This window comes from Phoxinus phoxinus (genome assembly GCF_949152265.1).
Source record: "Phoxinus phoxinus genome assembly, chromosome: 24".
Lineage (NCBI taxonomy): Eukaryota > Metazoa > Chordata > Actinopteri > Cypriniformes > Leuciscidae > Phoxinus > Phoxinus phoxinus.
Genome location: NC_136899.1, coordinates 95001 through 120750, shown reverse-complemented (window position 1 = coordinate 120750; position 25750 = coordinate 95001). Strand labels below are relative to the sequence as shown.

Here is a 25750-nt window from a genome sequence, read left to right as displayed (position 1 = left end):
CATGGACACCTCGACACTTGGTCAAGTGGAACCGGGGATTGAAATTTTAACCCTTTAGATGCACATTTCAGGTTGTAAATGTTTTCTCGAGCTGAACATGACACTTCTGGTGACCGTAATCCTGTGATACAAACACAAGTCTGGAATTATTACAGTCATATCAGTTGGTCAAGAACATGAAGACACTTTTATGAGGAGAACATCAAATAACATCAAATAACGGAAGAGTTTAATCCAAACACAATGAGCTTTTCTCTTACGTTACCATTAGAATAACAAAAACAGAAATGGAACTGAAGTTCACTGTTCACACAATGAAAAAATCATGCCAGTCACTTGTAAGAAATAATTTAATGTAAATGAATATATGAATAAATTTACTGTATTCTTTCCTGTTCCAGCAGCTGCTCAGGAAAACCCTCGTGAGAAACACGTGAAGAAGAGCAACACGACAGACACATGTGTTCCTGAGAGCCAGCTGCTGCTAGAGGTGTGTGTGTGTGTGTGTGTGTGTGTGTGTGTGTGTGTGTGTGTGTGTGTGTGTGTGTGTGTGTGTGTGTGTGTGTGTGTGTGTGTGTGTGTGTGTGTGTGTGTGTGTGTGTGTGTGTGTGTGTGTGTGTGTGTGTCAGTAACTGTCACTCATACTGCAGAACTAGGATAGTCAGGTTCACTAGTTGATTGACTAGTTTTTTACGGTTAAACACAGAATAAGAAGCAGACTTTCATTAAGATGAACAGTGTGTTAGAGTCTCTCTAACCCTAACCAATGAAGAGTTAACCTAACCAGTGAAGAGTTAACCCTAACCAGTGAAGAGTTACCCTAACCAGTGAAGAGTTAACCCTTTAACCAGTGAAGAATGAACTCTTACCAGTGAAGAGTTAACCCTTTAACCAGTGAAGAGTTAACCCTAACCAGTGAAGAGTTAACCCTTTAACCAGTGAAAAATTAACCCTAACCAGTGAAGAGTTACCCTAACCAGTGAAGAGTTAACCCTTTAACCAGTGAAGAATGAACTCTTACCAGTGAAGAGTTAACCCTTTAACCAGTGAAGAGTTAACCCTTTAACCAGTGAAGAGTTAACCCTTTAACCAGTGAAGAATTAATCCTAACCAGTGAAGAGTTAACCTAACCAGTGAAGAGTTAACCCTTACCAGTGAAGAGTTCACCCTTTAACCAGTGAAGAATTAACCCTAACCAGTGAAGAGTTAACCTAACCAGTGAAGAGTTAACCCTTACCAGTGAAGAGTTAACCCTTTAACCAGTGAAGAATTAACCCTAACCAGTGAAGAGTTAACCAAACCAGTGAAGAGTTAACCCTAACCAGTGAAGAATTAACCCTTACCAGTGAAGAGTTAACCCTTACCAGTGAAGAATTAACCATAACGAGTGAAGAGTTAATCAGTGAATAGTTAACCTAACCAGTGAAGAGTTAACCAGTGAAGAATTAACCCTTACCAGTGAAGAGTTAACCAGTGAAGAATTAACCTAATCAGTGAAGAGTTAACACTTTAACCAGTGAAGAATTAACCCTAACCAGTGAAGAGTTAGCCTAACCAGTGAAGAGTTAACCCTAACCAGTGAAGAATTAACCCTTACCAGTGAAGAGTTAACGCTTTAACCAGTGAAGAATTAACCATAACGAGTGAATAGTTAACCTAACCAGTGAATAATTAACCCTAACCAGTGAAGAGTTAACCTAACCAGTGAAGAGTTAACCCTAACCAGTGAAGAATTAACCCTTACAGTGAAGAGTTAACCCTTTAACCAGTGAAGAATTAACCATAACGAGTGAAGAGTTAACCAGTGAATAGTTAACCTAACCAGTGAAGAATTAACCCTTACCAGTGAAGAGTTAACCAGTGAAGAATTAACCTAATCAGTGAAGAGTTAACACTTTAACCAGTGAAGAATTAAGGCAAGGCAAGGCAAGGCAAGGCAAGTTTATTTATATAGCACATTTCATACACAGTGGTAATTCAAAGTGCTTTACATAGAAGAAATAAAAATAAAAATAATTACATAGATAATAAAGGAAATAAGAATAATTAAAACAGTTTAGAAAATAAAATACGGTGCAAACAGTCGGACGAACAGTGGCACAGTGCTCATTCAGTAAATGCAAGGCTAAGCAGTGGTAATTCAAAGTGCTTTACATAGAAGAAATTAAAATAATCAAAAGAAATAAGAATAAATCTTCCTGAATCACAGTTTGGAAAAAAAAAAAAAAAAAAAAAAAAAAATACAGTGCAAACAGTCGGACGTATTTTATATCGACCGGTAGCTATTATAGATCTTTCTTTTAAAAGGATCTTCTTACTTACATGCATCAACTTTCTTTTCTCTTTCAATCTTCTTACCATCTATCAACTTTCTATTCTCTTTCAATCTTCTTACGACTTTCAATCTTCTTACCATCTATCAACTTTCTATTCTCTTTCAATCTTCTTACGACTTGCCATCTATCAACTTCCTTTTCTCTTTCAATTAACCCTAACAAGTGAAGAGTTAACCTAATCAGTGAAGAGTTAACACTTTAACCAGTTAAGAATTAACCCTAACCAGTGAAGAGTTAACCTAATCAGTGAAAAGTTAACCCTTTAACCAGTGAAGAATTAACCCTGTAACCCTGAAGAATTTAACCAGTGAAAAGTTAACCATTGAAGAGTTAACCACTGAAAAGTTAACCGGTGAAAAATGAACCTAACCAGTGAAGAGTTAACCAGTGAAGAGTTAACCTGTGAAGAGTTAACCTAACCAGTGAAGAGTTAACCAGTGAAGAGATAACCAGTGAAGACTTAACCAGTGAAGAGATAACCAGTGAAGAGTTAACCTAACCAATGAAGAGTTAACCAGTGAAGAGTTAACCAGTGAAGAGTTAACCTAACCAATGAAGAGTTAACCAGTGAAGAGTTAACCTAACCAATGAAGAGTTAACCAGTGAAGAGTTAACCCTAACCAGTGAAGAGTTAACCCTAACCAGTGAAGAGTTAACCAGTGAAGAGTTAACCAGTGAAGAGTTAACCCTAACCAGTGAAGAGTTAACCAGTGAAGAGTTAACCAGTGAAGAGTTAACCCTAACCAGTGAAGAGTTAACCAATGAAGAGTTAACCAGTGAAGAATTAACCTTACCAGTGAAGAGTTAACCCTAACCAGTGAAGAATTAACCTAACCAGTGAAGAGTTAACCAGTGAAGAGTTAACCCTAACCAGTGAAGAGTTAACCCTAACCAGTGAAGAGTTAACCAGTGAAGAGTTAACCAGTGAAGAGTTAACCCTAACCAGTGAAGAGTTAACCAATGAAGAGTTAACCAGTAAGAATTAACCTTACCAGTGAAGAGTTAACCCTAACCAGTGAAGAATTAACCTAACCAGTGAAGAGTTAACCAGTGAAGAGTTAACCTAACCAGTGAAGAATTAACCTAACCAGTGAAGAGTTAACCTAACCAGTGAAGAGTTAACCAGTGAAGAGTTAACCCTAACCAGTGAAGAATTAACCTAACCAGTGAAGAGTTAACCTAACCAGTGAAGAGTTAACCAGTGAAGAGTTAACCCTAACCAGTGAAGAATTAACCTAACCAGTGAAGAGTTAACCCTAACCAGTGAAGAATTAACCTAACCAGTGAAGAGTTAACCAGTGAAGAGTTAACCTAACCAGTGAAGAGTTAACCAGTGAAGAGTTAACCCTAACCAGTGAAGAATTAACCTAACCAGTGAAGAGTTAACCTAACCAGTGAAGAGTTAACCAGTGAAGAGTTAACCCTAACCAGTGAAGAATTAACCTAACCAGTGAAGAATTAACCTAACCAGTGAAGAGTTAACCCTAACCAGTGAAGAATTAACCTAACCAGTGAAGAGTTAACCCTAACCAGTGAAGAATTAACCTAACCAGTGAAGAGTTAACCCTAACCAGTGAAGAGTGTGTTGCGTGACTGGAGGAATCACAGCTCCAGTTTCCCGACTCAATCCCAGAGGAGGAGAATATTCCAGAGTTTCCGTGGAAAGACTCTGAATGGGTTTCTTTTGTGGCCTCTTTGAAAAGCCTTTGAAGTCTTCGTGACAGTGTGAGAAAGGAGGAAAAGCCATCAGGATGTCAATAGACACAGAGATTTTTCATGATCTGTTTTCAGGGCTGAATTTCTTTTTAAAGTCTCTGTTGTAAAACTCAAATCCGCTCCGAGCAGCAGATACTGTTTTCTCGAGCTCAGATACACTCACTAACCCATCATACAGAATCAGAAGTCACCTTTACACACTCACTGGATGAACAAATGAATGAATGAACATGTTGTGTTTCAGTGTCTAGCTGGTTTTGCTCTGGTCGTCAGCAGCGACGGGATGGTCTTCTACGCATCATCCACCATCGTCGACTACCTGGGCTTCCACCAGGTGAGATCAGAACACACACACACACACAACATCACACACACACACACACACACACACACACACACACACACACACACACACACACACACACACACACACACACACACACACACACTCACACTCACTCACACACACACACACACACTCACACACACTCACTCACACACACTCACACACACACACACACACACACACACACACACACACACACACACACACACTCACACACACTCACACACACACACACACACACTCACACACACTCACACACACACACACGACATCACACACGTCACATGACATCACAGCAGAACATCACACACACACACACACACACACACACACACACACACAGACACAAACACACACGACATCACAGCAGAACATCACACACGTCACATGACAGACGTGATCACAATCAATATCTCAATATGTCAAGTCCATGTAAGAGTGTGTAAAGTGGTCAGAATTCCAGGCTGTTGTGGTAAATCTGTGTGTCACCGCAACTATCCTCTGAGGAACGGCGGGTTATTTTCTGCTGTTAGCGGCGGATCTCGCGCGGTCAGTCTTCCTGCTTTACAAGGCAAATGTTCAGACAGCTTTGCGTGCCTGTCGTATGGAAAGTATGGGGCAAGTTTCACTATTATAGTAGGAATCTGTCATTTCTGACAAAAGAAAAGGAATAATTAAGCATGCAGGGTTATTTTGGGAATGCTGGGATCTGGTGCGTTATGCAGTTGTGTCACGCGACGTTTAACACTTCCTGACCGCGCGGTTAGATCCAGGAATCTGAGCCGTCTGACCACAATAAAGCTACAGATTCCCCTGTAAAAGGCCAAAGTTTACATATAATGTGTAAATATGTGTGTGTGTGTATATATACAGTGTGTGTGTAAGCAGAATATGGTCGAGCCCTCGTTGACGGCGTCTCTTTCTCTCCTCAGACGGATGTGATGCATCAGAATGTGTTTGATTACATTCACGTGGACGACCGACAGGAGTTCAGACGGCAGCTGCACTGGGCCATGAACCCTCCGACCCAAAGCCCGGACCAGCAGTTCCCCAGCGGCACGGGTGCGAGAACACACTAAACACGCTAAACACGCTAAACACGCTTCACACGCTAAACACGCTAAACACGCTTCATGCGCTAAACACGCTAAACACGCTTCACACACTAAACACGCTTCACACACTAAACACGCTTCACACACTAAACATGCTTCACACGCTTCACACACTAAACACGCTTCACACACTAAACATGCTTAACACGCTTCACACACTAAACATGCTAAACACGCTTCACACACTAAACATGCTTAACACGCTTCACACACTAAACATGCTTAACACGCTTCACACACTAAACATGCTTCACACGCTTCACACACTAAACATGCTAAACACGCTTCACACACTAAACATGCTTAACACGCTTCACACACTAAACATGCTTCACACGCTTCACACACTAAACATGCTAAACACGCTTCACACACTAAACATGCTTAACACGCTTCACACACTAAACATACTTCACACGCTTCACACACTAAACATGCTTAACACGCTTCACACACTAAACATGCTTCACACGCTTCACACACTAAACACGCTTCACACACTAAACATGCTAAACACGCTTCACACACTAAACATGCTTAACACGCTTCACACACTAAACATGCTAAACACGCTTCACACACTAAACACGCTAAACACGCTTCACAAGCTTCACACACTAAACACGCTACACGCTAAACACGCTTCACACACTAAACACCCTTCACACACTAAACATGCTTCACACACTAAACATGCTTCACACACTAAACACGCTTCACACACTAAACATGCTTCACACACTAAACATGCTTCACACACTAAACACACTAAACACGCTTCACACACTAAACATGCTAAACACGCTTCACACACTAAACATGCTTAACACGCTTCACACACTAAACATGCTAAACACGCTTCACACACTAAACAGATAAACACGCTTCACAAGCTTCACACACTAAACACGCTACACGCTAAACACGCTTCACACACTAAACACCCTTCACACACTAAACATGCTTCACACACTAAACATGCTTTCACACGCTAAACACGCTTCACACACTAAACATGCTTCACACACTAAACATGCTTCACACACTAAACACGCTTCACATGCTTCACACACTAAACACGCTTCACATGCTTCACACACTAAACACGCTTCACATGCTTCACACACTAAACACGCTAAACACGCTTCACGCGCTAAACACACTAAACACGCTTCACAAGCTTCACACACTAAACACGCTACACGCTAAACACGCTTCACACACTAAACACCCTTCACACACTAAACATGCTTCACACACTAAACATGCTTCACACGCTAAACACGCTTCACACACTAAACATGCTTCACACACTAAACATGCTTCACACACTAAACACGCTTCACACGCTAAACACGCTTCATGCGCTAAACACGCTTAACACGCTTCACACACTAAACATGCTTCACACTCTTCACACACTAAACACGCTTCACACACTAAACATGCTAAACACGCTTCACACACTAAACATGCTTAACACGCTTCACACACTAAACATGCTAAACACGCTTCACACACTAAACACGCTAAACACGCTTCACAAGCTTCACACACTAAACACGCTACACGCTAAACACGCTTCACACACTAAACACCCTTCACACACTAAACATGCTTCACACACTAAACATGCTTCACACGCTAAACACGCTTCACACACTAAACATGCTTCACACACTAAACATGCTTCACACACTAAACACGCTTCACATGCTTCACACACTAAACACGCTTCACATGCTTCACACACTAAACACGCTTCACATGCTTCACACACTAAACATGCTAAACACGCTTCACACACTAAACACGCTAAACACGCTTCACGCGCTAAACACACTAAACACGCTTCACAAGCTTCACACACTAAACACGCTACACGCTAAACACGCTTCACACTAAACACGCTTCACACGCTAAACACGCTAAACACGCTTCATGCGCTAAACACGCTAAACACGCTAAACACACACTAAACATGCTTCACACGCTAAACACGCTTCACACGCTAAACACGCTTCACACACTAAACACGCTTCACACACTAAACATGCTTCACACACTATACAACACACAACAAAGCGACTTACAACTGAGGACTACAGCGAGCGAGTCATCGTGAAGAGGCAAAAATAACGCAAGAAGTGCTCAAAATACAAAGTTCAGGCATTGCTCAGAGTAGCATAAGCTTCACACGCATTACACACTTCACGCGCCTCACACTTTACATGCGCCACTAGCGTGTAAATGACTGGAGCCAGACTCAAGCCTGCAGTGCTGATGTCCGGCCGCTCATGTTTGTCTTGTAGGTGAAGATTTTGTGGTCAGCTCGTTGTTTGAGTCCGAGGAGGCGGGTGGCGTTGCTCCAGAGTTCTCCTGCTTCCTGAACCGATGTTTTATCCTGCGAGTTCGCTGCTTACTGGACAGCACGTCTGGATTTCTGGTGAGAGATTCCTTCAGTTTAGAGGCCATAGATAAATGACTTTGTGTGACTCACATGTGATCATATCCCTCGACTGAACAGGGACTTCTTATAGATTGTTTTCCATGAGATTTTTCCTTTAATTATTCCACTGAGAGAGAATAAACATGTTGATGTTTTGGCTGCAGGTCTCGAAACTCCGCGTGTGATTTGGCTTTGTGTCCTTTAGGAGTGTTTGCTGCACATAAACAGAGTTATTCATAAGAAGGTTGTAGTTATACACAGATGCTTGTGACGTTCATCTCAGAAGACGCGACCACAGCCACATCACCCTGTAGCCCAGGACTGGGTTCCCACTGAAGCTAAGCAGGGCTGAGCCTGGCCAGTTCCTGGATGGGAGACTCCTGGGGAAACCAGGTCGCTGCTGGAGGAGATGTTAGTGAGGCCAGCAGGGGGCGCTGTGGTTTGTGTGGGTGATAGTGTAGTGTAGTGATGGGGACACTACACTTAAACACTGTCCTTGGGAAGAGACAGAGACTCTCTGTGGTCATTAAATCCCTATGGCACTTCTCGTAAAGCGTCGGGGTGTAACTGGCCACATTCCCTCCATCGGCCCTGATCGGTCCTGGCCTCCTGATCCTCCCATCCACTGCATCACCACTGTCTCTCCTCTCCGCCTATAGTGTGTGTGTGTGTGTGTGTGTAACACCGCTCATAACCTGTGCTCAGATCTGAAGTGTGTGTGTTTGCAGACGATGCAGTTCCAGGGCCGGCTGAAGTTCCTCCAGGGCCAGAGGAGGAGGACGGTGTCCGGGGCGGGTCTCCCTCCTCAGCTGGGGCTGTTCTGTGTGGCCGTGCCGCTTGTGCCCTCCAGCGCTGAGCTGAAGATGAAGATCGGCCCGGGGAAGGGCAAACACAGGAACCCCGCTCTCTCCTCACTGGATCACAAGTAAGACTCTTTTCTTTCCCTCTGGGTTGGAGAAACGGTCACTGTTACTGTCAGTGCTGTTGAAGTTTAGTCACAGTGCAAACCCTGATCCTGCTGAACTGAACTCAATGATCAATCTGTTGTCTTCTGTAGAGCTGCTTTACAGATGAAATTTAATGTGTCATAATTGAGGAATTTTGCAACACTGTTTTTTTCCCATTTATCACTGTGAAGCGCTATAGAAATAAAGCTGACTTGACCTAGACACTTGCCCTTAATGAGATTGCCTACTATTTGGAGAACATAATAGTTGTTATAATTACTATATTTTGGGACCAAATGTTATATTGCACAAATGCAGGAATGATGGAGTTTTGACGGAACAATTTCTTCCATGAATGTGATTGAGGGACGCATTTTCCTTTACAGATGTGATTCGCCACTGACAGATTAGCAGGATCTTCTCTTCTCAGGTCCGTCCACATCGACTCTTTAGGGTTCAGGACTTTAGAGCTTTAAGTTTGTTTCTTTTCACCCATTTAGATGGAATTGCATCTTTATTTGTCCTGCTAAATCCCCTGTTGCACTGAATCCTCAGATCGCTCGCAGATAGTCGGACATTTTCAGCCTGATAACTTGAGAGGTTTATGGTTGTGGTTACGGCTGATTCATCCCTCTGTGTGTGTGTGTGTGTGTGTGTGTGTCTCCCCGACAGTGACAGAGACGATCCTCTCAGACGGTCACACACGATCCCCTCCAAAGACAACATGAGGTGCCGGATTGACGCTCAGTACAGGCCGGACGAGCCTCTGAACTTCTGCAAGTCTGTGTCGAGTGTCCCGAAGCTCCAGAACCTGGACTGTGGCGTGTGGCCCGTGAGAAGCTCCTCGGCCCGCTCGGGTCACGGGCTCGAGCTCGCCGCAAGGAAACACACACACTACGGGAAACCGTATCGCCCGGGCCCCGGATACTACAGCTCCAGGGCCGAGGCGTTCGTGCCGAAGACGTTCGGGAGCGTCTCACACAGCGACTACGACCCAGACGCCATCAAGAGCGACAGCTTCTGCTACGCCGGTCCCGGCGAGCGCTTCGACACACACCTGGGGCCGGAGCCACCCATAAAGGTGGAGCAGGACTCGGACTCGGAGAACGGCTGTGGCGTGTTCGGGCGATACGCGTGCGGCTTCGAGAGCGTGCCGATGAAAGCAGAGTGTGTGTACGGCGAGGTGTTCTCCTGTCAGCGGCTGAAGGGATCGCCGTACGGGAGCCCATATCCCAGCGCTTACGGCGGACCGGCCCGGCCTCTGAAGTGTGTGCTGAACAGAGACTCGCTGAACACACACGACGCCTGCGCTGACAACTACAGAGGGTTCGTGCAGCACGACTATAAGGCGGCCTACGAGGTCAAAGGGCCCGGGCTCCTCCAGGGCATCAAGCAGGAGCCGGCGGATCCTCCACACTGGAACACGATGAGCAACTGTGTGATGAGCAGCGCTAACAAGACCGACCCATACGCAAACAAGACTGACCCGTACGCCTTCATGTAGCGCTTCCTCCGGCCAGCAACCCTTCTGGGACTGGGCTCAATCCCACGAACACTCGCTCAGCACTCGTTTTCCAGCACAAATACCTAAACATTCTTAAATCAAGATACATTACTCTAGAAGCAAAATGACTGTCTTGTTTAATGAAAAATGTATCAAGATTAAGTGAGTTTGTGCACAAGAACATATATCTGCCAATGGGGTCAGAATAAAGCAATCAGCCCCTTGAAGCCGTGATTTACAGTGAATATAGAACAGATAAGGGGCGTTGTTAAGCCCAAAGCAGAGCGGAGTAAACCCCCTCAGCTGTTCTAAATCCACTGCAAAACACGGCTTCCAGGGGCTTATTGCTTTTATAAAATGGTTACTCCTTAAAAATATTCATTTTAATATTTGTTTCATAAAATAAACACCAGCAACAAAAAAATCCGTGGCTCAACCAGTCAGAATCAAGGACCGGAACTAAACGTTTTATAAAAATTGTTTTCTTTTTAATTAAGATTATTTTTCTGACTCCACTGGCAGATATTTGCAGTTCCAGGATGTGGTTTCGGCCCTCAGCGCTTTACAGTTTGTTCGCTGAGCTTTCATTATATTTTCTTCTATTTAGTTTTTATATAGTCAGGCTAATATTTCTCTGTTCATCAAACATGGAATAAGGATAAAATTACTAACATAAAAATGAGAAATAAAACAACAATCAAAATAATAAACTTATGAGAGCGAGAGTCTCTCATGCTTTCATCCGAAATGCCAAGATGCACATTTATATTGAGGACAAAGATTCATTTCAAGGTTTCTTGAGTTTATTACATCTTTACAATCATTGTTATCCCAACACTTGTTTTATTAAAGCATTTCGTCTGCATGTTTATTAAGTATTGAAGTTTAAAAACTGAAGGATTTCATCTGAAGTTTGTTTTCGGATATCGGCTTATGACTCCATATTTTGACAGAAATATTCTTCTATCTCATAAAATATCCAAGAGGTTAAAAACACCAGACTAATATGTTGAAGCAGATCAGTAATACAAAATATTCCATAATGATGTCAAATAATTAGGCTCTAAAACATTTTAATGTTAAATTCACTTCAGTATTGATAATAAGGCGAAACAACTGTTTCAACTGTGGTTTCACAGACCAAGCTTAATCTAATCCCAGACTAATGTTTGAGTTTCACAGACCAGGCTTAATCTAACCCCAGACTAATGTTTGAGTTTCACAGACCAGGCTTAATCTAATCCCAGACTAATGTTTGAGTTTCACAGACCAGGCTTAATCTAATCCCAGACTAATGTTTGAGTTTCACAGACCAGGCTTAATCTAATCCCAGACTAATGTTTGAGTTTCACAGACCAGGTTTAATCTAATCCCAGACTAATGTTTGAGTTTCACAGACCAGGCTTAATCTAGTCCCAGACTAATGTTTGAGTTTCACAGACCAGGCTTAATCTAATCCCAGACCAATGTTTGAGTTTCACAGACCAGGCTTAATCTAATCCCAGACTAATGTTTGAGTTTCACAGACCAGGCTTAATCTAATCCCAGACCAATGTTTGAGTTTCACAGACCAGGCTTAATCTAATCCCAGACCAATGTTTGAGTTTCACAGACCAGGCTTAATCTTATCCCAGACTAATGTTTGAGTTTCACAGACCAGGCTTAATCTAATCCCAGACTAATGTTTGAGTTTCACAGACCAGGCTTAATCTAACCCCAGACTAATGTTTGAGTTTCACAGACCAGGCTTAATCTAACCCCAGACTAATGTTTGAGTTTCACAGACCAGGCTTAATCTAGTCCCAGACTAATGTTTGAGTTTCACAGACCAGGCTTAATCTAGTCCCAGACTAATGTTTGAGTTTCACAGACCAGGCTTAATCTAATCCCAGACTAATGTTTGAGTTTCACAGACCAGGCTTAATCTAACCCCAGACTAATGTTTGAGTTTCACAGACCAGGCTTAATCTAACCCCAGACTAATGTTTGAGTTTCACAGACCAGGCTTAATCTAGTCCCAGACTAATGTTTGAGTTTCACAGACCAAGCTTAATCTAGTCCCAGACTAATGTTTGAGTTTCACAGACCAGGCTTAATCTAGTCCCAGACTAATGTTTGAGTTTCACAGACCAGGCTTAATCTAGTCCCAGACTAATGTTTGAGTTTCACAGACCAGGCTTAATCTAATCCCAGACTAATGTTTGAGTTTCACAGACCAGGCTTAATCTAATCCCAGACTAATGTTTGAGTTTCACAGACCAGGCTTAATCTAACCCCAGACTAATGTTTGAGTTTCACAGACCAGGCTTAATCTAGTCCCAGACTAATGTTTGAGTTTCACAGACCAGGCTTAATCTAGTCCCAGACTAATGTTTGAGTTTCACAGACCAAGCTTAATCTAGTCCCAGACTAATGTTTGAGTTTCACAGACCAGGCTTAATCTAGTCCCAGACTAATGTTTGAGTTTCACAGACCAGGCTTAATCTAGTCCCAGACTAATGTTTGAGTTTCACAGACCAGGCTTAATCTAATCCCAGACTAATGTTTGAGTTTCACAGACCAAGCTTAATCTAGTCCCAGACTAATGTTTGAGTTTCACAGACCAGGCTTAATCTAGTCCCAGACTAATGTTTGAGTTTCACAGACCAGGCTTAATCTAGTCCCAGACTAATGTTTGAGTTTCACAGACCAGGCTTAATCTAGTCCCAGACTAATGTTTGAGTTTCACAGACCAGGCTTAATCTAATCCCAGACTAATGTTTGAGTTTCACAGACCAGGCTTAATCTAGTCCCAGACTAATGTTTGAGTTTCACAGACCAGGCTTAATCTAATCCCAGACTAATGTTTGAGTTTCACAGACCAAGCTTAATCTAGTCCCAGACTAATGTTTGAGTTTCACAGACCAGGCTTAATCTAATCCCAGACTAATGTTTGAGTTTCACAGACCAGGCTTAATCTAGTCCCAGACTAATGTTTGAGTTTCACAGACCAGGCTTAATCTAATCCCAGACTAATGTTTGAGTTTCACAGACCAGGCTTAATCTAACCCCAGACTAATGTTTGAGTTTCACAGACCAGGCTTAATCTAGTCCCAGACTAATGTTTGAGTTTCACAGACCAGGCTTAATCTAGTCCCAGACTAATGTTTGAGTTTCACAGACCAGGCTTAATCTAACCCCAGACTAATGTTTGAGTTTCACAGACCAGGCTTAATCTAGTCCCAGACTAATGTTTGAGTTTCACAGACCAGGCTTAATCTAGTCCCAGACTAATGTTTGAGTTTCACAGACCAGGCTTAATCTAATCCCAGACTAATGTTTGAGTTTCACAGACCAGGCTTAATCTAGTCCCAGACTAATGTTTGAGTTTCACAGACCAGGCTTAATCTAGTCCCAGACTAATGTTTGAGTTTCACAGACCAGGCTTAATCTAATCCCAGACTAATGTTTGAGTTTCACAGACCAGGCTTAATCTAGTCCCAGACTAATGTTTATGATATATACCCCTGGTTTCACAGACAACGCTTAAACTAGTCCCAGACTAAAATGCAGGTTTGAGCTGTTTTATCTGAAAGCAACTTCCACTAACAGATCTTAAAATATGTCAGTTCCATTCTTTTTGCTTCAAGATGCACACAGTAATGTATTTTTCTACGGCATGTTTATAAAAGCTACTTCAATGCCCTAATTGATCTAAGGCCTAATCCTGGCTTAATCTAAACCCTGTCTGTGAAACCGGGCCATAATGTTTGAGCCGCTTTAATGGAGAGCTTAAAATACATCAGTGCCATTGTTTTGTTTCAAGACACACACACATCAGTAATGTGTTTTTTCTGAGGCACGTTTATAAAAGTTACTGAATGGAACTAAAGCCTAGTCCTGAATTAATCTAAGCCCTGTCTGTGAAACCGGGCCGTAATGTGTTTGTCAATAAGTAAAGATAATAGTGATAATAGTGATAATGCACTTGCACTACTGGGGCTCGTTCAGCCAAAGCAACCCGGTGACAGTGACGCTCCGGTGTTTACAGGCTTCTGTGGAAGGTTCATTTGTATCAACAAGTTGTATTTATTGTTTAATAAATAACAAAGGCCTTTTGTACTTTTTCAGGAAGAATTTTAACACGACGGTTTGCCACTGGCATTCAAAATGGACAAATATTAACAGAAGATACAATAATGTTGTACACAAGTTTGTAACTGCAAAGCAGCAACAATCAAATATGGGTCTTCCTGTTATATTTATTACTTTTATTAAAATAAAAATCTTGTATGACAAAAAGGAGAAGATTATGAGGAAAGGATTTTATGATGAATAATGACAGAAAGAAATATTTCCACTTGAAATTAATGATTCAAATTTCAGATTCTTCTTTTTGGTTTGGAAATTGTGGCCAGTATTTTGGAGGAGATGTTTAAAGCTTAGAACACAGTTCTGGTATGAGGCCGCATCTGAAGATGATTTACTCCAGTTTACTCCACTCGCTCCTACTGGTGTGACATCATCGGGCAGGGCGGAGCTCCTCTCATACAGATCTGCCCTGCAAACGGCTCATTCATCCTCATGATCACAGCATTTAAAAACATGAAATGTAAGTCCAGTAAAAGTTCTGTCCAGAGAGCGACTGACTCTATTACCTGTAAAGTTTTTAAATGCAGCACTTATAGTCTCTGTGACTGTCAGATAATCAGATCTCTGGCGACATCTACTGGCCTGATCAGTGATGTGCAGGAACACTCCTCCACATCTGTACATCTGATCACCGCGCATTAGCACTAGCATGACACAGTGCTAACTCTCCTCCGTCCTCACACGCGTCCGTCAGTCGGTTTTCTTCTGCTGGGCTTCTACGGGTCTGTAATGGCAGATGATCTGTCCCAGGATGAAGGAGTTTATCAGGAGAAACAGCAGACCGGCCATCCAGACGAGAGTGAAGCTGTTCCGGCCCTCGAACTCCAGGAGATACGCCGGCGATAACCAGAGCGCCTGGAAGAGAGAAACCTCACAGATGAAGACTTCGCCGTCAGGAATATATTGATGAAGAGATGTTGATATCCACTGACCTGACCCACGAGCCACAGCAGCAGCAGCTCCAGCCCCCGTCTCCGGCCCAGCGCCAGCCGCGGCACCACCAGCGGCAGCAGACACAGATACCAGAGGAAATACTGCACACACACACACACACACACACACGAGCCTCAGACACAGATACTAGAGGAAATACTACACACACGCACACACACACGCGCACACACACACACACACACACACACGCACACGAGACGGGTCAGAGACGGGTCAGAGAGAGAGGGTCAGAGAGAGAGGGTCAGAGAGAGACGGGTCAGACAGAGAGACGGGTCAGACAGAGAGAGAGGGTCAGAGAGAGAGAGGGTCAGAGACAGAGAGACAGGTCAGAGACGGGTCAGAGAGAGAGACGGGTCAGACAGAGAGACAGGTCAGAGACGGGTCAGAGAGACAGACGGGTCAGAGAGAGAGACGGGTCAGACAGAGAGACAGGTCAGAGAGAGAGACGGGTCAGAGAGAGAGACGGGTCAGACAGAGAGACAGGTCAGAGACGGGTCAGAGAGAGAGACGGGTCAGACAGAGAGACAGGTCAGAGACGGGTCAGAGAGAGAGACGGGTCAGAGAGAGAGACGGGTCAGAGAGAGAGACAGGTCAGAGACGGGTCAGAGAGAGAGACGGGTCAGACAGAGAGAGAGGGTCAGAGAGAGAGAGGGTCAGAGACAGAGAGACAGGTCAGAGACGGGTCAGAGAGAGAGACGGGTCAGACAGAGAGACAGGTCAGAGACGGGTCAGAGAGACAGACGGGTCAGAGAGAGAGACGGGTCAGACAGAGAGACAGGTCAGAGAGAGAGACGGGTCAGAGAGAGAGACGGGTCAGACAGAGAGACAGGTCAGAGACGGGTCAGAGAGAGAGACGGGTCAGAGAGAGAGACAGGTCAGAGACGGGTCAGAGAGAGAGACGGGTCAGACAGAGAGACAGGTCAGAGACGGGTCAGAGAGAGAGACGGGTCAGAGAGAGAGACGGGTCAGAGAGAGAGACAGGTCAGAGACGGGTCAGAGAGAGAGACGGGTCAGACAGAGAGACAGGTCAGAGACGGGTCAGAGAGAGAGACGGGTCAGACAGAGAGACGGGTCAGAGAGAGAGAGACGGGTCAGAGAGAGAGAGACGGGTCAGACAGAGAGACGGGTCAGAGAGAGAGAGACGGGTCAAAAAGAGAGACGGGTCAGACAGAGAGAGAGAGAGACGGGTCAGAGAGAGAGACGGGTCAGAGAGAGAGAGACGGGTCAGAGAGAGAGACAGGTCAGAGACGGGTCAGAGAGAGAGACGGGTCAGACAGAGAGACAGGTCAGAGACGGGTCAGAGAGAGAGACGGGTCAGAGAGAGAGACGGGTCAGAGAGAGAGACAGGTCAGAGACGGGTCAGAGAGAGAGACGGGTCAGACAGAGAGACAGGTCAGAGACGGGTCAGAGAGAGAGACGGGTCAGACAGAGAGACGGGTCAGAGAGAGAGAGACGGGTCAGAGAGAGAGAGACGGGTCAGAGAGAGAGAGACGGGTCAGACAGAGAGACGGGTCAGAGAGAGAGAGACGGGTCAAAAAGAGAGACGGGTCAGACAGAGAGAGAGAGAGACGGGTCAGAGAGAGAGACGGGTCAGAGAGAGAGAGACGGGTTAGACAGAGAGACGGGTCAGAGAGAGAGAGACGGGTCAGAGAGAGAGACGGGTCAGACAGAGAGACGGGTCAGAGAGAGAGAGAGAGGGGTCAGAGAGAGAGACGGGTCAGACAGAGAGACGGGTCAGACAGAGAGAGAGAGACGGGCCAGAGAGAGAGACGGGTCAGAGAGAGAGAGACGGGTCAGACAGAGAGACAGGTCAGAGAGAGAGAGACGGGTCAGACAGAGAGACGGGTCAGACAGAGAGACGGGTCAGACAGAGAGAGAGAGACGGGTCAGACAGAGAGACGGGTCAGAGAGAGAGAGACGGGTCAGAGAGAGAGACGGGTCAGAGAGAGAGACGGGTCAGAGAGAGAGAGACGGGTCAGAGAGAGAGACGGGTCAGACAGAGAGACGGGTCAGACAGAGAGAGAGAGACGGGTCAGAGAGAGAGAGACGGGTCAGACAGAGAGACGGGTCAGAGAGAGAGAGACGGGTCAGAGAGAGAGAGACGGGTCAGAGAGAGAGACGGGTCAGACTGAGCCGAGACAGGATGTGACGTCATCTTCGTACCTGTGAGGTGCAGACCTTGTTGAAGCTGACGAAGACGGCGGTGTGGAGGAAGCAGCAGAAGGGCCGGTCGGAGCGGAAGGCCAGCGAGGACAGCAGCACCAGCAGCAGCTGCGGCACGAACAGCACCAGCGCCAGACTCCCGGCCCAGTTCCCGGTCCCAAACCCACTCCCGATCCCGGTCCAGTTCCAGATCCCGCTTCCGGTCCCGGTCCAGTTCCCGGTCCCGCTCCCCTCCGCCGTCAGGTACAGCATGTAGAAGTACGGAGAGAAGTTGTGCCGGATGTCTCTGCGAGTCACATGGTACAGATACGTCTCGTGGAGGAAATCCCAGCCGTAACTGAGAAACACAAGACAGGACTGATCTCTATATCATATTAATATCTTCTTATGCAGGAATAATAGTGCAGTGACTGATGTAGAGCAGGGGTGCCCAATCCTGCTCCTGCCGATCGGCCGTCCTGCACCGCTCATCTCCAACCCGAATCAAACACACCTGAAGCCACCAATTCACCTTTGGCTAAGCCCCGCCCCCTTAGTTACTGTTGCTACGTCCGTCAACTTCATCTGGGCTCTGGTTTGGTATCAACATGGCTTATGCTGTGACGGCTCTTCCTGCTGGAGTTTTATCAAACTTTTATAAAGCAGCAAATAGTGTCGGATAGAAGTAGGCAGAAGTAGGGGCTCAGTGTGCGTTCGAAGGCTTTATTCAAGACATACCGGAGGAACACAAGCAACAACAAGATCCAAATAGAGGCAGAAGCATAACGGTCACAGTCAAAACATGACCCACCGCATATCCTGATGGAGACGGAGGCTGGGACCCACAATATCAGGAGCTACGCGAGTATAAAGTTGTGTTTATTAGCAGCGTGTGCTAGCGTATCAACAATTAGCGTAGAGAACCGAAATCATGACCTAAACCAGCATAAAACTGTGTAACTAGTGTAACTTCACAGTAAGGTTAAAAGCAGAATGTATCTTAGAGCAAAAGTGTGTTGTTGATCTTGAGGGTTTCGCTGACTGAGGACGTCCACACAGTTTAATCCAAAGAGACACTTGTCAGGATTTGACCGGTTTTGGGAAGGGAAAAAACGGACCCCCCTCCAGCCTCTCTGGAGAACACGTATCTGTGCTACAAACGCCCCGGCACAACGGTTAACCGTATTCCTGATAAAACTACGGCGGTAATAGCCTGCCGAGACCAAACATGAGACGCCGGTGTTAAAGTCAATGGAGCGCTGTGAACAAGTGTCGGACCGCTGTGGAGCTCGTTCTCGGCTGCGCTGTGATTGGTCAATCTACATTCTAGGGCGTGGCTTAGGTAAAGGCGAATTAAGGTCTTCAGGATCACTTGAAAATGAAAGGCAGGGTGTTTGATTAGGGTTGGAGATGTGCAGGACAGTCGATCGGCAGGATTGGGCACCCCTGATGTAGAGACACAAGTGAGAAATGAAACTGTCTATATTGCAGCTCTGCTAACACACGAGGTGCATCATGGGATGCTTTAACATACATGCAGTAGAAGGTCCCGTTCAGAGCCATGAACACGGACCCGGAGACCGCAGCGAACAGCAGCAGATCCCTGTTGAAGAGCCGGAGGAGGTTCGGGACCAGCGCTCGCTGCCGGGACGGCGCGTCGGCCAGAGACAGCGCGATGGGCAGCGCGTACGTGAGCGGGTAGATCTTCATGTGCACGGCGAGGCCGAACAGCAGCGCGGCGGGCACGAGTCTCCGGGACTCCAGACACAGCAGTGTGGACAGAACCAGCGCCGCTAGCACAGACTCGGCGTTCCCTCGAGTCGACACGCCGGCCGGCAGCGGGTTCAGGAGCCACAGGCCGCAGCACACGAGGGCCGAGCCGCGGGACGTCCCGCGCAGAGCTAGCAGCCGCAGCAGCAGCCAGCCCGACAGCAGGTCGCACGCGCAGAACAGCAGCTTCCCGAAGTGAGCCGTTAGCAGGACGTTAGGCGTTAGCATCAGGGCTAGCACAGGCGTGTAGCGGAACGTGGATCTGCGGTACGGACTCTCGCCCTGCGAACACACACGGCAGGGTCACTGACCCCTGACCTTCCACTTCCAACCCAAGCCCATTCACACAACATACGCCTTGGTTCAAGGTTCAGAGTTCATCACATCCTTACAATCATTGTTTGACTAAACACGTGTTTTATTACAGCATTTCGTCTGCATGTTTATTAAGTATTGAAGTATAAAAAACGTCTCAAAATGTTCTCTTTCATAGGTTCATATACGGTGGAAGATCCTCTACGGTTCAGGCGCTCAGCGCGAGCGAAGCTATGAAGTTTACCCAACTCCCACTTCTGAGAAACCCGGAAATGTGAACAGCTCAATAGCATGCGTCGCGTCACGTGCTTTTCTTAAACTTTGATAGGCGATCTGGTCTATGGTCATATTAAGCCTGTGATGCTACATAAAACAATGTATTTAAAGGTGCTGTATGGAGTTTTTCTACTAAAATGAATCCATGTTTTATTACCTGTGTGTGAAGGGGTTGTAATCTCACAATAAAATGATCCACTTGGCGGGTTTTGCTATTACCTCTGAAAGCAAGTATTCCTATTTCTATGTGAAGTCTCCGGGTCGATTTGCCGCGAAATCCAGTGCCGTGACTGAGACCTGCATGCGCGCCCGCGCCCGCGCCTCTCTACTGACTGCACTCAACAGCGACGACACTGCAACTTTATGACATGGAGTCTGCTAATACTAGGAGACGACCAGCACAACACAGACTCCAACACAAACTCCACATAATAATAAAAAACAAAAGGAAGCATGCGCACTCGCTTGTAAACGTATTGGTTGCAATCTGAAACATCACCGCTAGATGCCGCTGAAAACTCCATACCCCACCTTTAAATAAGTATTTTAAATACAAATTAAAGTCTCTCATAGTATTTAATTACAAATTACATTTCATTTATTTTTGTAAAGGAGAAAACGAATAACAAAATACCCAAAAGTAATTAAATATTTCAAATACATTTCATTAAAATACTCTGTGTGTGTGTGTGTGTTTGTGTGTGTGTGTGTGTGTGTTTGTGCTGCTTATTGCTTTAAACAACAAAACAAAACAACATACATTTTAGAGCCAGGGGAGCAAAGAACACACACACACACACACACACACACACACACGTGTATGTGTGTGTGTGTGTCACCTGTGTGATGAATCTGGACGCGTCAGTGAACACGTGATAATCCACATCAGTGTATTTGAGCTGCAGATTCTGATCCTGATAAACACCGACGCACAGCAGAACTAAGCGGAACAGAACCGCGGCGCTGAACATCCCACACACCCGAACATCCATCACAGTCTCTCTCTCTCTCTCACACTCACACTCTCACACACACACACACTCTCTCACACACACTTAAACCATAGACAGTATATGGACTTAAACAAAACGGAGCGAGTCAAGCTTCCTGAAACCCATACAGCGGCATCTCGAGCCCACGTGACTGAAGGACACGAGAGACTGACCAATCAGAGCCGAAACTCCGCCTCTTTTGAGCTCGCGTCATTTCTGCGCTGTAGTGTGTTCGGTAAATGGTTAAAACACAACAAACATCTCGTCTAAATATCGCAGCATTCCATTTTTGCCCGAACCTGTTTAAATGGTTCATCGAAAATAATCGTTCACAAGAATGATAAGAATCGTTCGCAAACCGAACAAAAAGAAATCTACCAGACGTTAAATATTATTGTTTATTCATTGTTATGCACTTTTCTTATGAAATTTCTGTTTCAAGTGTACGTCATACATCATCTCCGCCGTGACGTGATGACGTATTTCCGGCCGAGCGTCAGACGGATGGTGGAATAACAGCGAGAAAAATATACAGTAAAGATTAACATTTACTTATTATTATTGTAGGAAATATGAAATGCAAATAGACTACATACGATTATTAAACATGGTGTGAATCTTATCTGGTTTAGTAACCGTGTGTTGTTTGTTTGTCTTTTCCTCATGATATCAGTCAACATGACTCGATCTGTCGATGATTCAGTTTACCGCTCATTTCTCCTCAGACTGTACATGTGTGTTTAAACCTTCTCAGAATACGCGAATCTGAACTCAGTCCGCTTCACTGCGAGTAACTGGAGAATAACAGAGTTAGAAATGTAAACTTCATCAGATATGAGACAAAACTCAACTTCATATGTAAAGCAGCTCCACTGAAGACATCAGAGTCTTTCTGCAGATACTGTCCAGTTCATGAGTACAGCAGCTCTGCAGAACATCTGACCTGGGAACAGTGTTTATAACAGTGACGGGTAACTACAGTCAGTGAAGTGTGTGTGTGTGTGTGTATCAGCCTGTGTGTCTCCTCAGGTGTGTGTGTGTGTATCAGTCTGTGTGTCTCCTCAGGTGTGTGTGTGTGTGTGTATCAGCCTGTGTGTCTCCTCAGGTGTGTGTATCAGTCTGTGTGTCTCCTCAGGTGTGTGTGTGTGTGTATCAGCCTGTGTGTCTCCTCAGGTGTGTGTATCAGTCTGTGTGTCTCCTCAGGTGTGTGTATCAGTCTGTGTGTCTCCTCAGGTGTGTGTATCAGCAATGGCTGCGCCGTTTGTCCCGGTTCCGGTTCCGATAGACCGAGCCCCGCGGAGAGCAGCCGTCTCAGTGCCAGACCGAAGCCAGAGTCCCGTGACCCGGGCCAGACTCAGCGGCTCCGAGCGATCCGTGCAGTTCTCCAGCTCCCCGAACCCCGACTGCAGCTCTCCTCATCTAAACTCCAGCTCTCCTCATCTAAGCTCCTGCTCCCCGAAACCCGACTCCTGTTCCCCGAACCCCGAGAGCGTGCCGGAGAGCCCGGGTCACTGGCAGGACCGGCCCATCACACCCACTGTCCTGGGATACGAGGTGATGGAGGAGCGGGCCAAGTTCACGGTGAGTGCTTCAGATCTTGCATTACTCTATCAGCTCCGCATGATGACGGCAGAACTACTCAGAACTCCATACAAACGTCATCAGGAACAAAAAAACATCATTAACCAAAATCAGCACAATATCACACTCGTCTTTTGTACAAAAGTGTCTTCATAGGGTTAGTGCTGTCATCCTTTACTCACACTCGTGTCCTTTCATCTTCAGAGCGCAAATCAAAATATATAGAGCACATTAAATATGGTAAACAGAAGCACAAACATGCGGGATACTGATGTGATAACCAGCACCAGAGTGTGTGTGTGTGTTCTCACACTGTAATGTTGTACCGACTGCTTTTCTTCACAATAGCAGCATATAAAACTCATTGGTTCATTGACATCATGTAGCAAAGCCTTGTTCACTGAAGTCACGTGACTTTGGCAGAGTCGTGTTCCTAACCACTGATTCAACATCTCCTCTTGAGTTTGTTTGCGCTGGTTGCCCGTCTCTCATGTGTAGGACTGACAGGGATGTGAATGTGCTGCAGGTCTATAAGGTTCTGGTGAGGAAGACTCTGGACGAGAGCTGGGTCGTGTTCAGACGCTACACTGACTTCTCCAGACTCAACGACAAGGTCAGTGAGATACAGATTATTCAGTGATGACGTTCCTCCAAAGTGCTGTCACTGACCCGTTCCCCTGCTGACCCGTTCCCCTGCTGACCCGTTCCCCTGCTGTCACTGACCCGTTCCCCTGCGGTCACTGACCCGTTCCCCTGCGGTCACTGACCCGTTCCCCTGCTGACCCGTTCCCCTGCTGACCCGTTCCCCTGCGGTCACTGACCCGTTCCCCTGCGGTCACTGACCCGTTCCCCTGCTGACCCGTTCCCCTGCTGTCACTGACCCGTTCCCCTGCGGTCACTGACCCGTTCCCCTGCTGACCCGTTCCCCTGCTGTCACTGACCCGTTCCCCTGCTGTCACTGACCCGTTCCCCTGCTGACCCTGACCCGTTCCCCTGCTGACCCGTTCCCCTGCTGACCCGTTCCCCTGCTGTCACTGACCCGTTCCCCTGCTGTCACTGACCCGTTCCCCTGCTGACCCTGACCCGTTCCCCTGCTGACCCGTTCCCCTGCTGACCCGTTCCCCTACTGTCACTGACCCGTTTCCCTGCTGACCCGTTCCCCTGCTGACCCATTCCCCTGCGGTCACTGACCCATTCCCCTGCTGTCACTGACCCGTTCCCCTGCTGACCCATTCCCCTGCTGTCACTGACCCGTTCCCCTGCTGACCCGTTCCCCTGCGGTCACTGACCCGTTTCCCTGCGGTCACTGACCCGTTTGTCTCCAGCTGAAGGAGATGTTCCCGGGGTTCAGACTCGCTCTGCCTCCCAAACGCTGGTTCAAAGACAACTACGAGACGGAGTTCTTGGAGGACCGTCAGCTGGGCCTGCAGGCCTTCCTCCAGAACCTCGTGGCCCATAAAGACATCGCCCTCTGGTGAGCTGCTCACACACACATACATCTGCACGCGTGTCTGAAGTGTGTGTGACGGATCCACTGTTCCTCAGTGTGGTGGTTCGGGAGTTCTTGTGTCTGGATGAACCGCCCGGCCCGTTCGACAGTCTGGAGGAGAGTCGGGTGAGTACTGTACACAGAACCGGTCCAGCAGCTTCACGGTGATCACGGGAAGATAATGATCAGTGAAAACAGTGCAGCTCTGTGGTAGCAGCTGAAGCAAGTCAGTGAGTGTGAAATATGATGTCCGTTGCACACACACTTCAGGCTCCGGGAACAGTGCCGGGCTGACGCCAGAACCCGGAGAGGAGTTCCCCGCTGGTTCCCTCGAGGTCTTATGGGCAGAACGAGTTAGTCTTCTGGGTTCTGACATCATCGCTGCACCGCTATGATAAACTGCATTTATAGATGCTAAGAGATGCTTGGGTTACACGTCACAGAAGGCAATGCTAGCATCTAGTGCTATAGTACATTAACCCTCTGGGGACCGAAAACGCGCCGGCGCGTTTGTCTCTGTTTTTTTCACATAGCAGCAAATTAGACTTAAAATACTCCCGTCATTTATTGTCATACAGGCTTAAGAAATATGAAAAAAAAAACTGTTAAATGTCTTCTTATTTATGGGTTCACTTAAAATCGAAATAAAACGTGCTTTTGTAAAATAAATAAAGTAAACGGTGTGCTTTCTGCCTCTCCGTCTCTGTGAACTTTTTTTCTAGACCACGTCTGTAAACTTAAACAAAACTCAGCGAATACTATTCACTCAGACATGAGCAATATATCTCTATAATCATTTAAGTGTGTAGTTTTAAATTATCTAATTCAAAACTAAAACAAATATTCTCTGTTTATGTAATCTATATAAAAAGAGCGAGAGATCAGCCGTTCTCATTATGGTTCTGGCACCTCATTACTCTGCTAATGTGACACGCCCATCGACAGCGCACGCTATTCAAACGCAGATTATCTGAGGCAACACATGCAAACCAGTCAACGCCCACAACAGCTGGACAACACGCTCGCTGTGAGGAATAATAATATCGTGATAATCCTGGAAATGTTACCTCAAACGTGCTGGAGTAGCCGAACAACGGGTCCTGCAGATCAGTGAGTGCTTTGTTCTAATCGCGATATGAAATGGTGTCTGTAAACCGCAAATGAACGGCACATGTGCATGTTGTTGTTGTCTACAGCTCGCGCGTGTCTGTGTGAATGAGTTTAGCTTTTAGCAAACTATCTATATTGCCTACTGAGAAGAGTAAAAATCGACTGAATACGTTGAAATAAAATGTCTTTGTATGAGCAACATATTAAACAGCAAATGAACATTTATGCCCTAATATATATTATAAAAGACGATATGTTACAGACGAAATATGAAAGGCAACATTTCGGTTTGGATAGATTATAAAGTTTTCACTGCCACATCAAAACCTAATTTACAAGGTGCAAACTAAATCTTAAAAGATCAATATAAGCCTTCTCTTAAATTATTTTTGTGTTTTATTAGTGACAAATTTGGGGAGAGGATAGCCTACATCCAAAACTTTCTGAAAATACGAATGAGAATTAACTGCACAATTACTAGAAATGTTTACCTTGGATATTATACAATTTGCAAGCATACACAGTTTGTGGAAAAATACACTTTTTTTCGAATGTTTCCAACTCTGAACCAATTCTG

General features: G+C 45.7%; 3 protein-coding genes across 10 annotated transcripts in view; 2 read left to right on the top strand and 1 right to left on the bottom strand.

Moving 5' to 3' along the window:
- Window positions 1-257: 257 nt before the first annotated feature.
- Window positions 258-11302, top strand: ahrra (aryl-hydrocarbon receptor repressor a). The gene is made up of 6 exons (XM_079601479.1): window positions 258-490; window positions 4297-4386; window positions 5331-5460; window positions 7826-7959; window positions 8691-8887; window positions 9582-11302. Exons 1-6 carry the CDS (start codon window positions 368-370, stop codon window positions 10411-10413), a joined length of 1506 nt encoding a protein of 501 aa, XP_079457605.1. The 5' UTR covers window positions 258-367; the 3' UTR covers window positions 10414-11302.
- A 2427-nt stretch (window positions 11303-13729) lies between these two features.
- On the bottom strand, window positions 13730-21162 carry pigm (phosphatidylinositol glycan anchor biosynthesis, class M). The gene is made up of 5 exons (XM_079601470.1): window positions 20841-21162; window positions 19175-19692; window positions 17662-17998; window positions 15477-15578; window positions 13730-15399 (listed from the first exon to the last, which is right to left on the bottom strand). The coding sequence occupies exons 1-5, from the start codon at window positions 20991-20993 to the stop codon at window positions 15235-15237; spliced, it is 1275 nt and encodes a 424-aa protein (XP_079457596.1). The 5' UTR covers window positions 20994-21162; the 3' UTR covers window positions 13730-15234.
- A 307-nt stretch (window positions 21163-21469) lies between these two features.
- Window positions 21470-25750, top strand: part of snx16 (sorting nexin 16) — an 8337-nt gene continuing 4056 nt past the window's right edge. The window contains exons 1-7 of one of the 8 annotated variants that reach the window (XM_079601473.1): window positions 21488-21527; window positions 21748-21992; window positions 22059-22128; window positions 22167-22574; window positions 23101-23187; window positions 23900-24048; window positions 24120-24189. In XM_079601473.1, the coding sequence (XP_079457599.1) occupies window positions 22242-22574; window positions 23101-23187; window positions 23900-24048; window positions 24120-24189 (639 nt within the window). In that variant the 5' untranslated portion in view covers window positions 21488-21527; window positions 21748-21992; window positions 22059-22128; window positions 22167-22241. Of the gene's footprint in view, window positions 22575-23100; window positions 23188-23899; window positions 24049-24119; window positions 24190-25750 lie in introns of all 8 variants that reach the window. The other 7 variants (XM_079601474.1, XM_079601472.1, XM_079601471.1 and 4 more) reach the window with 7 other exon arrangements.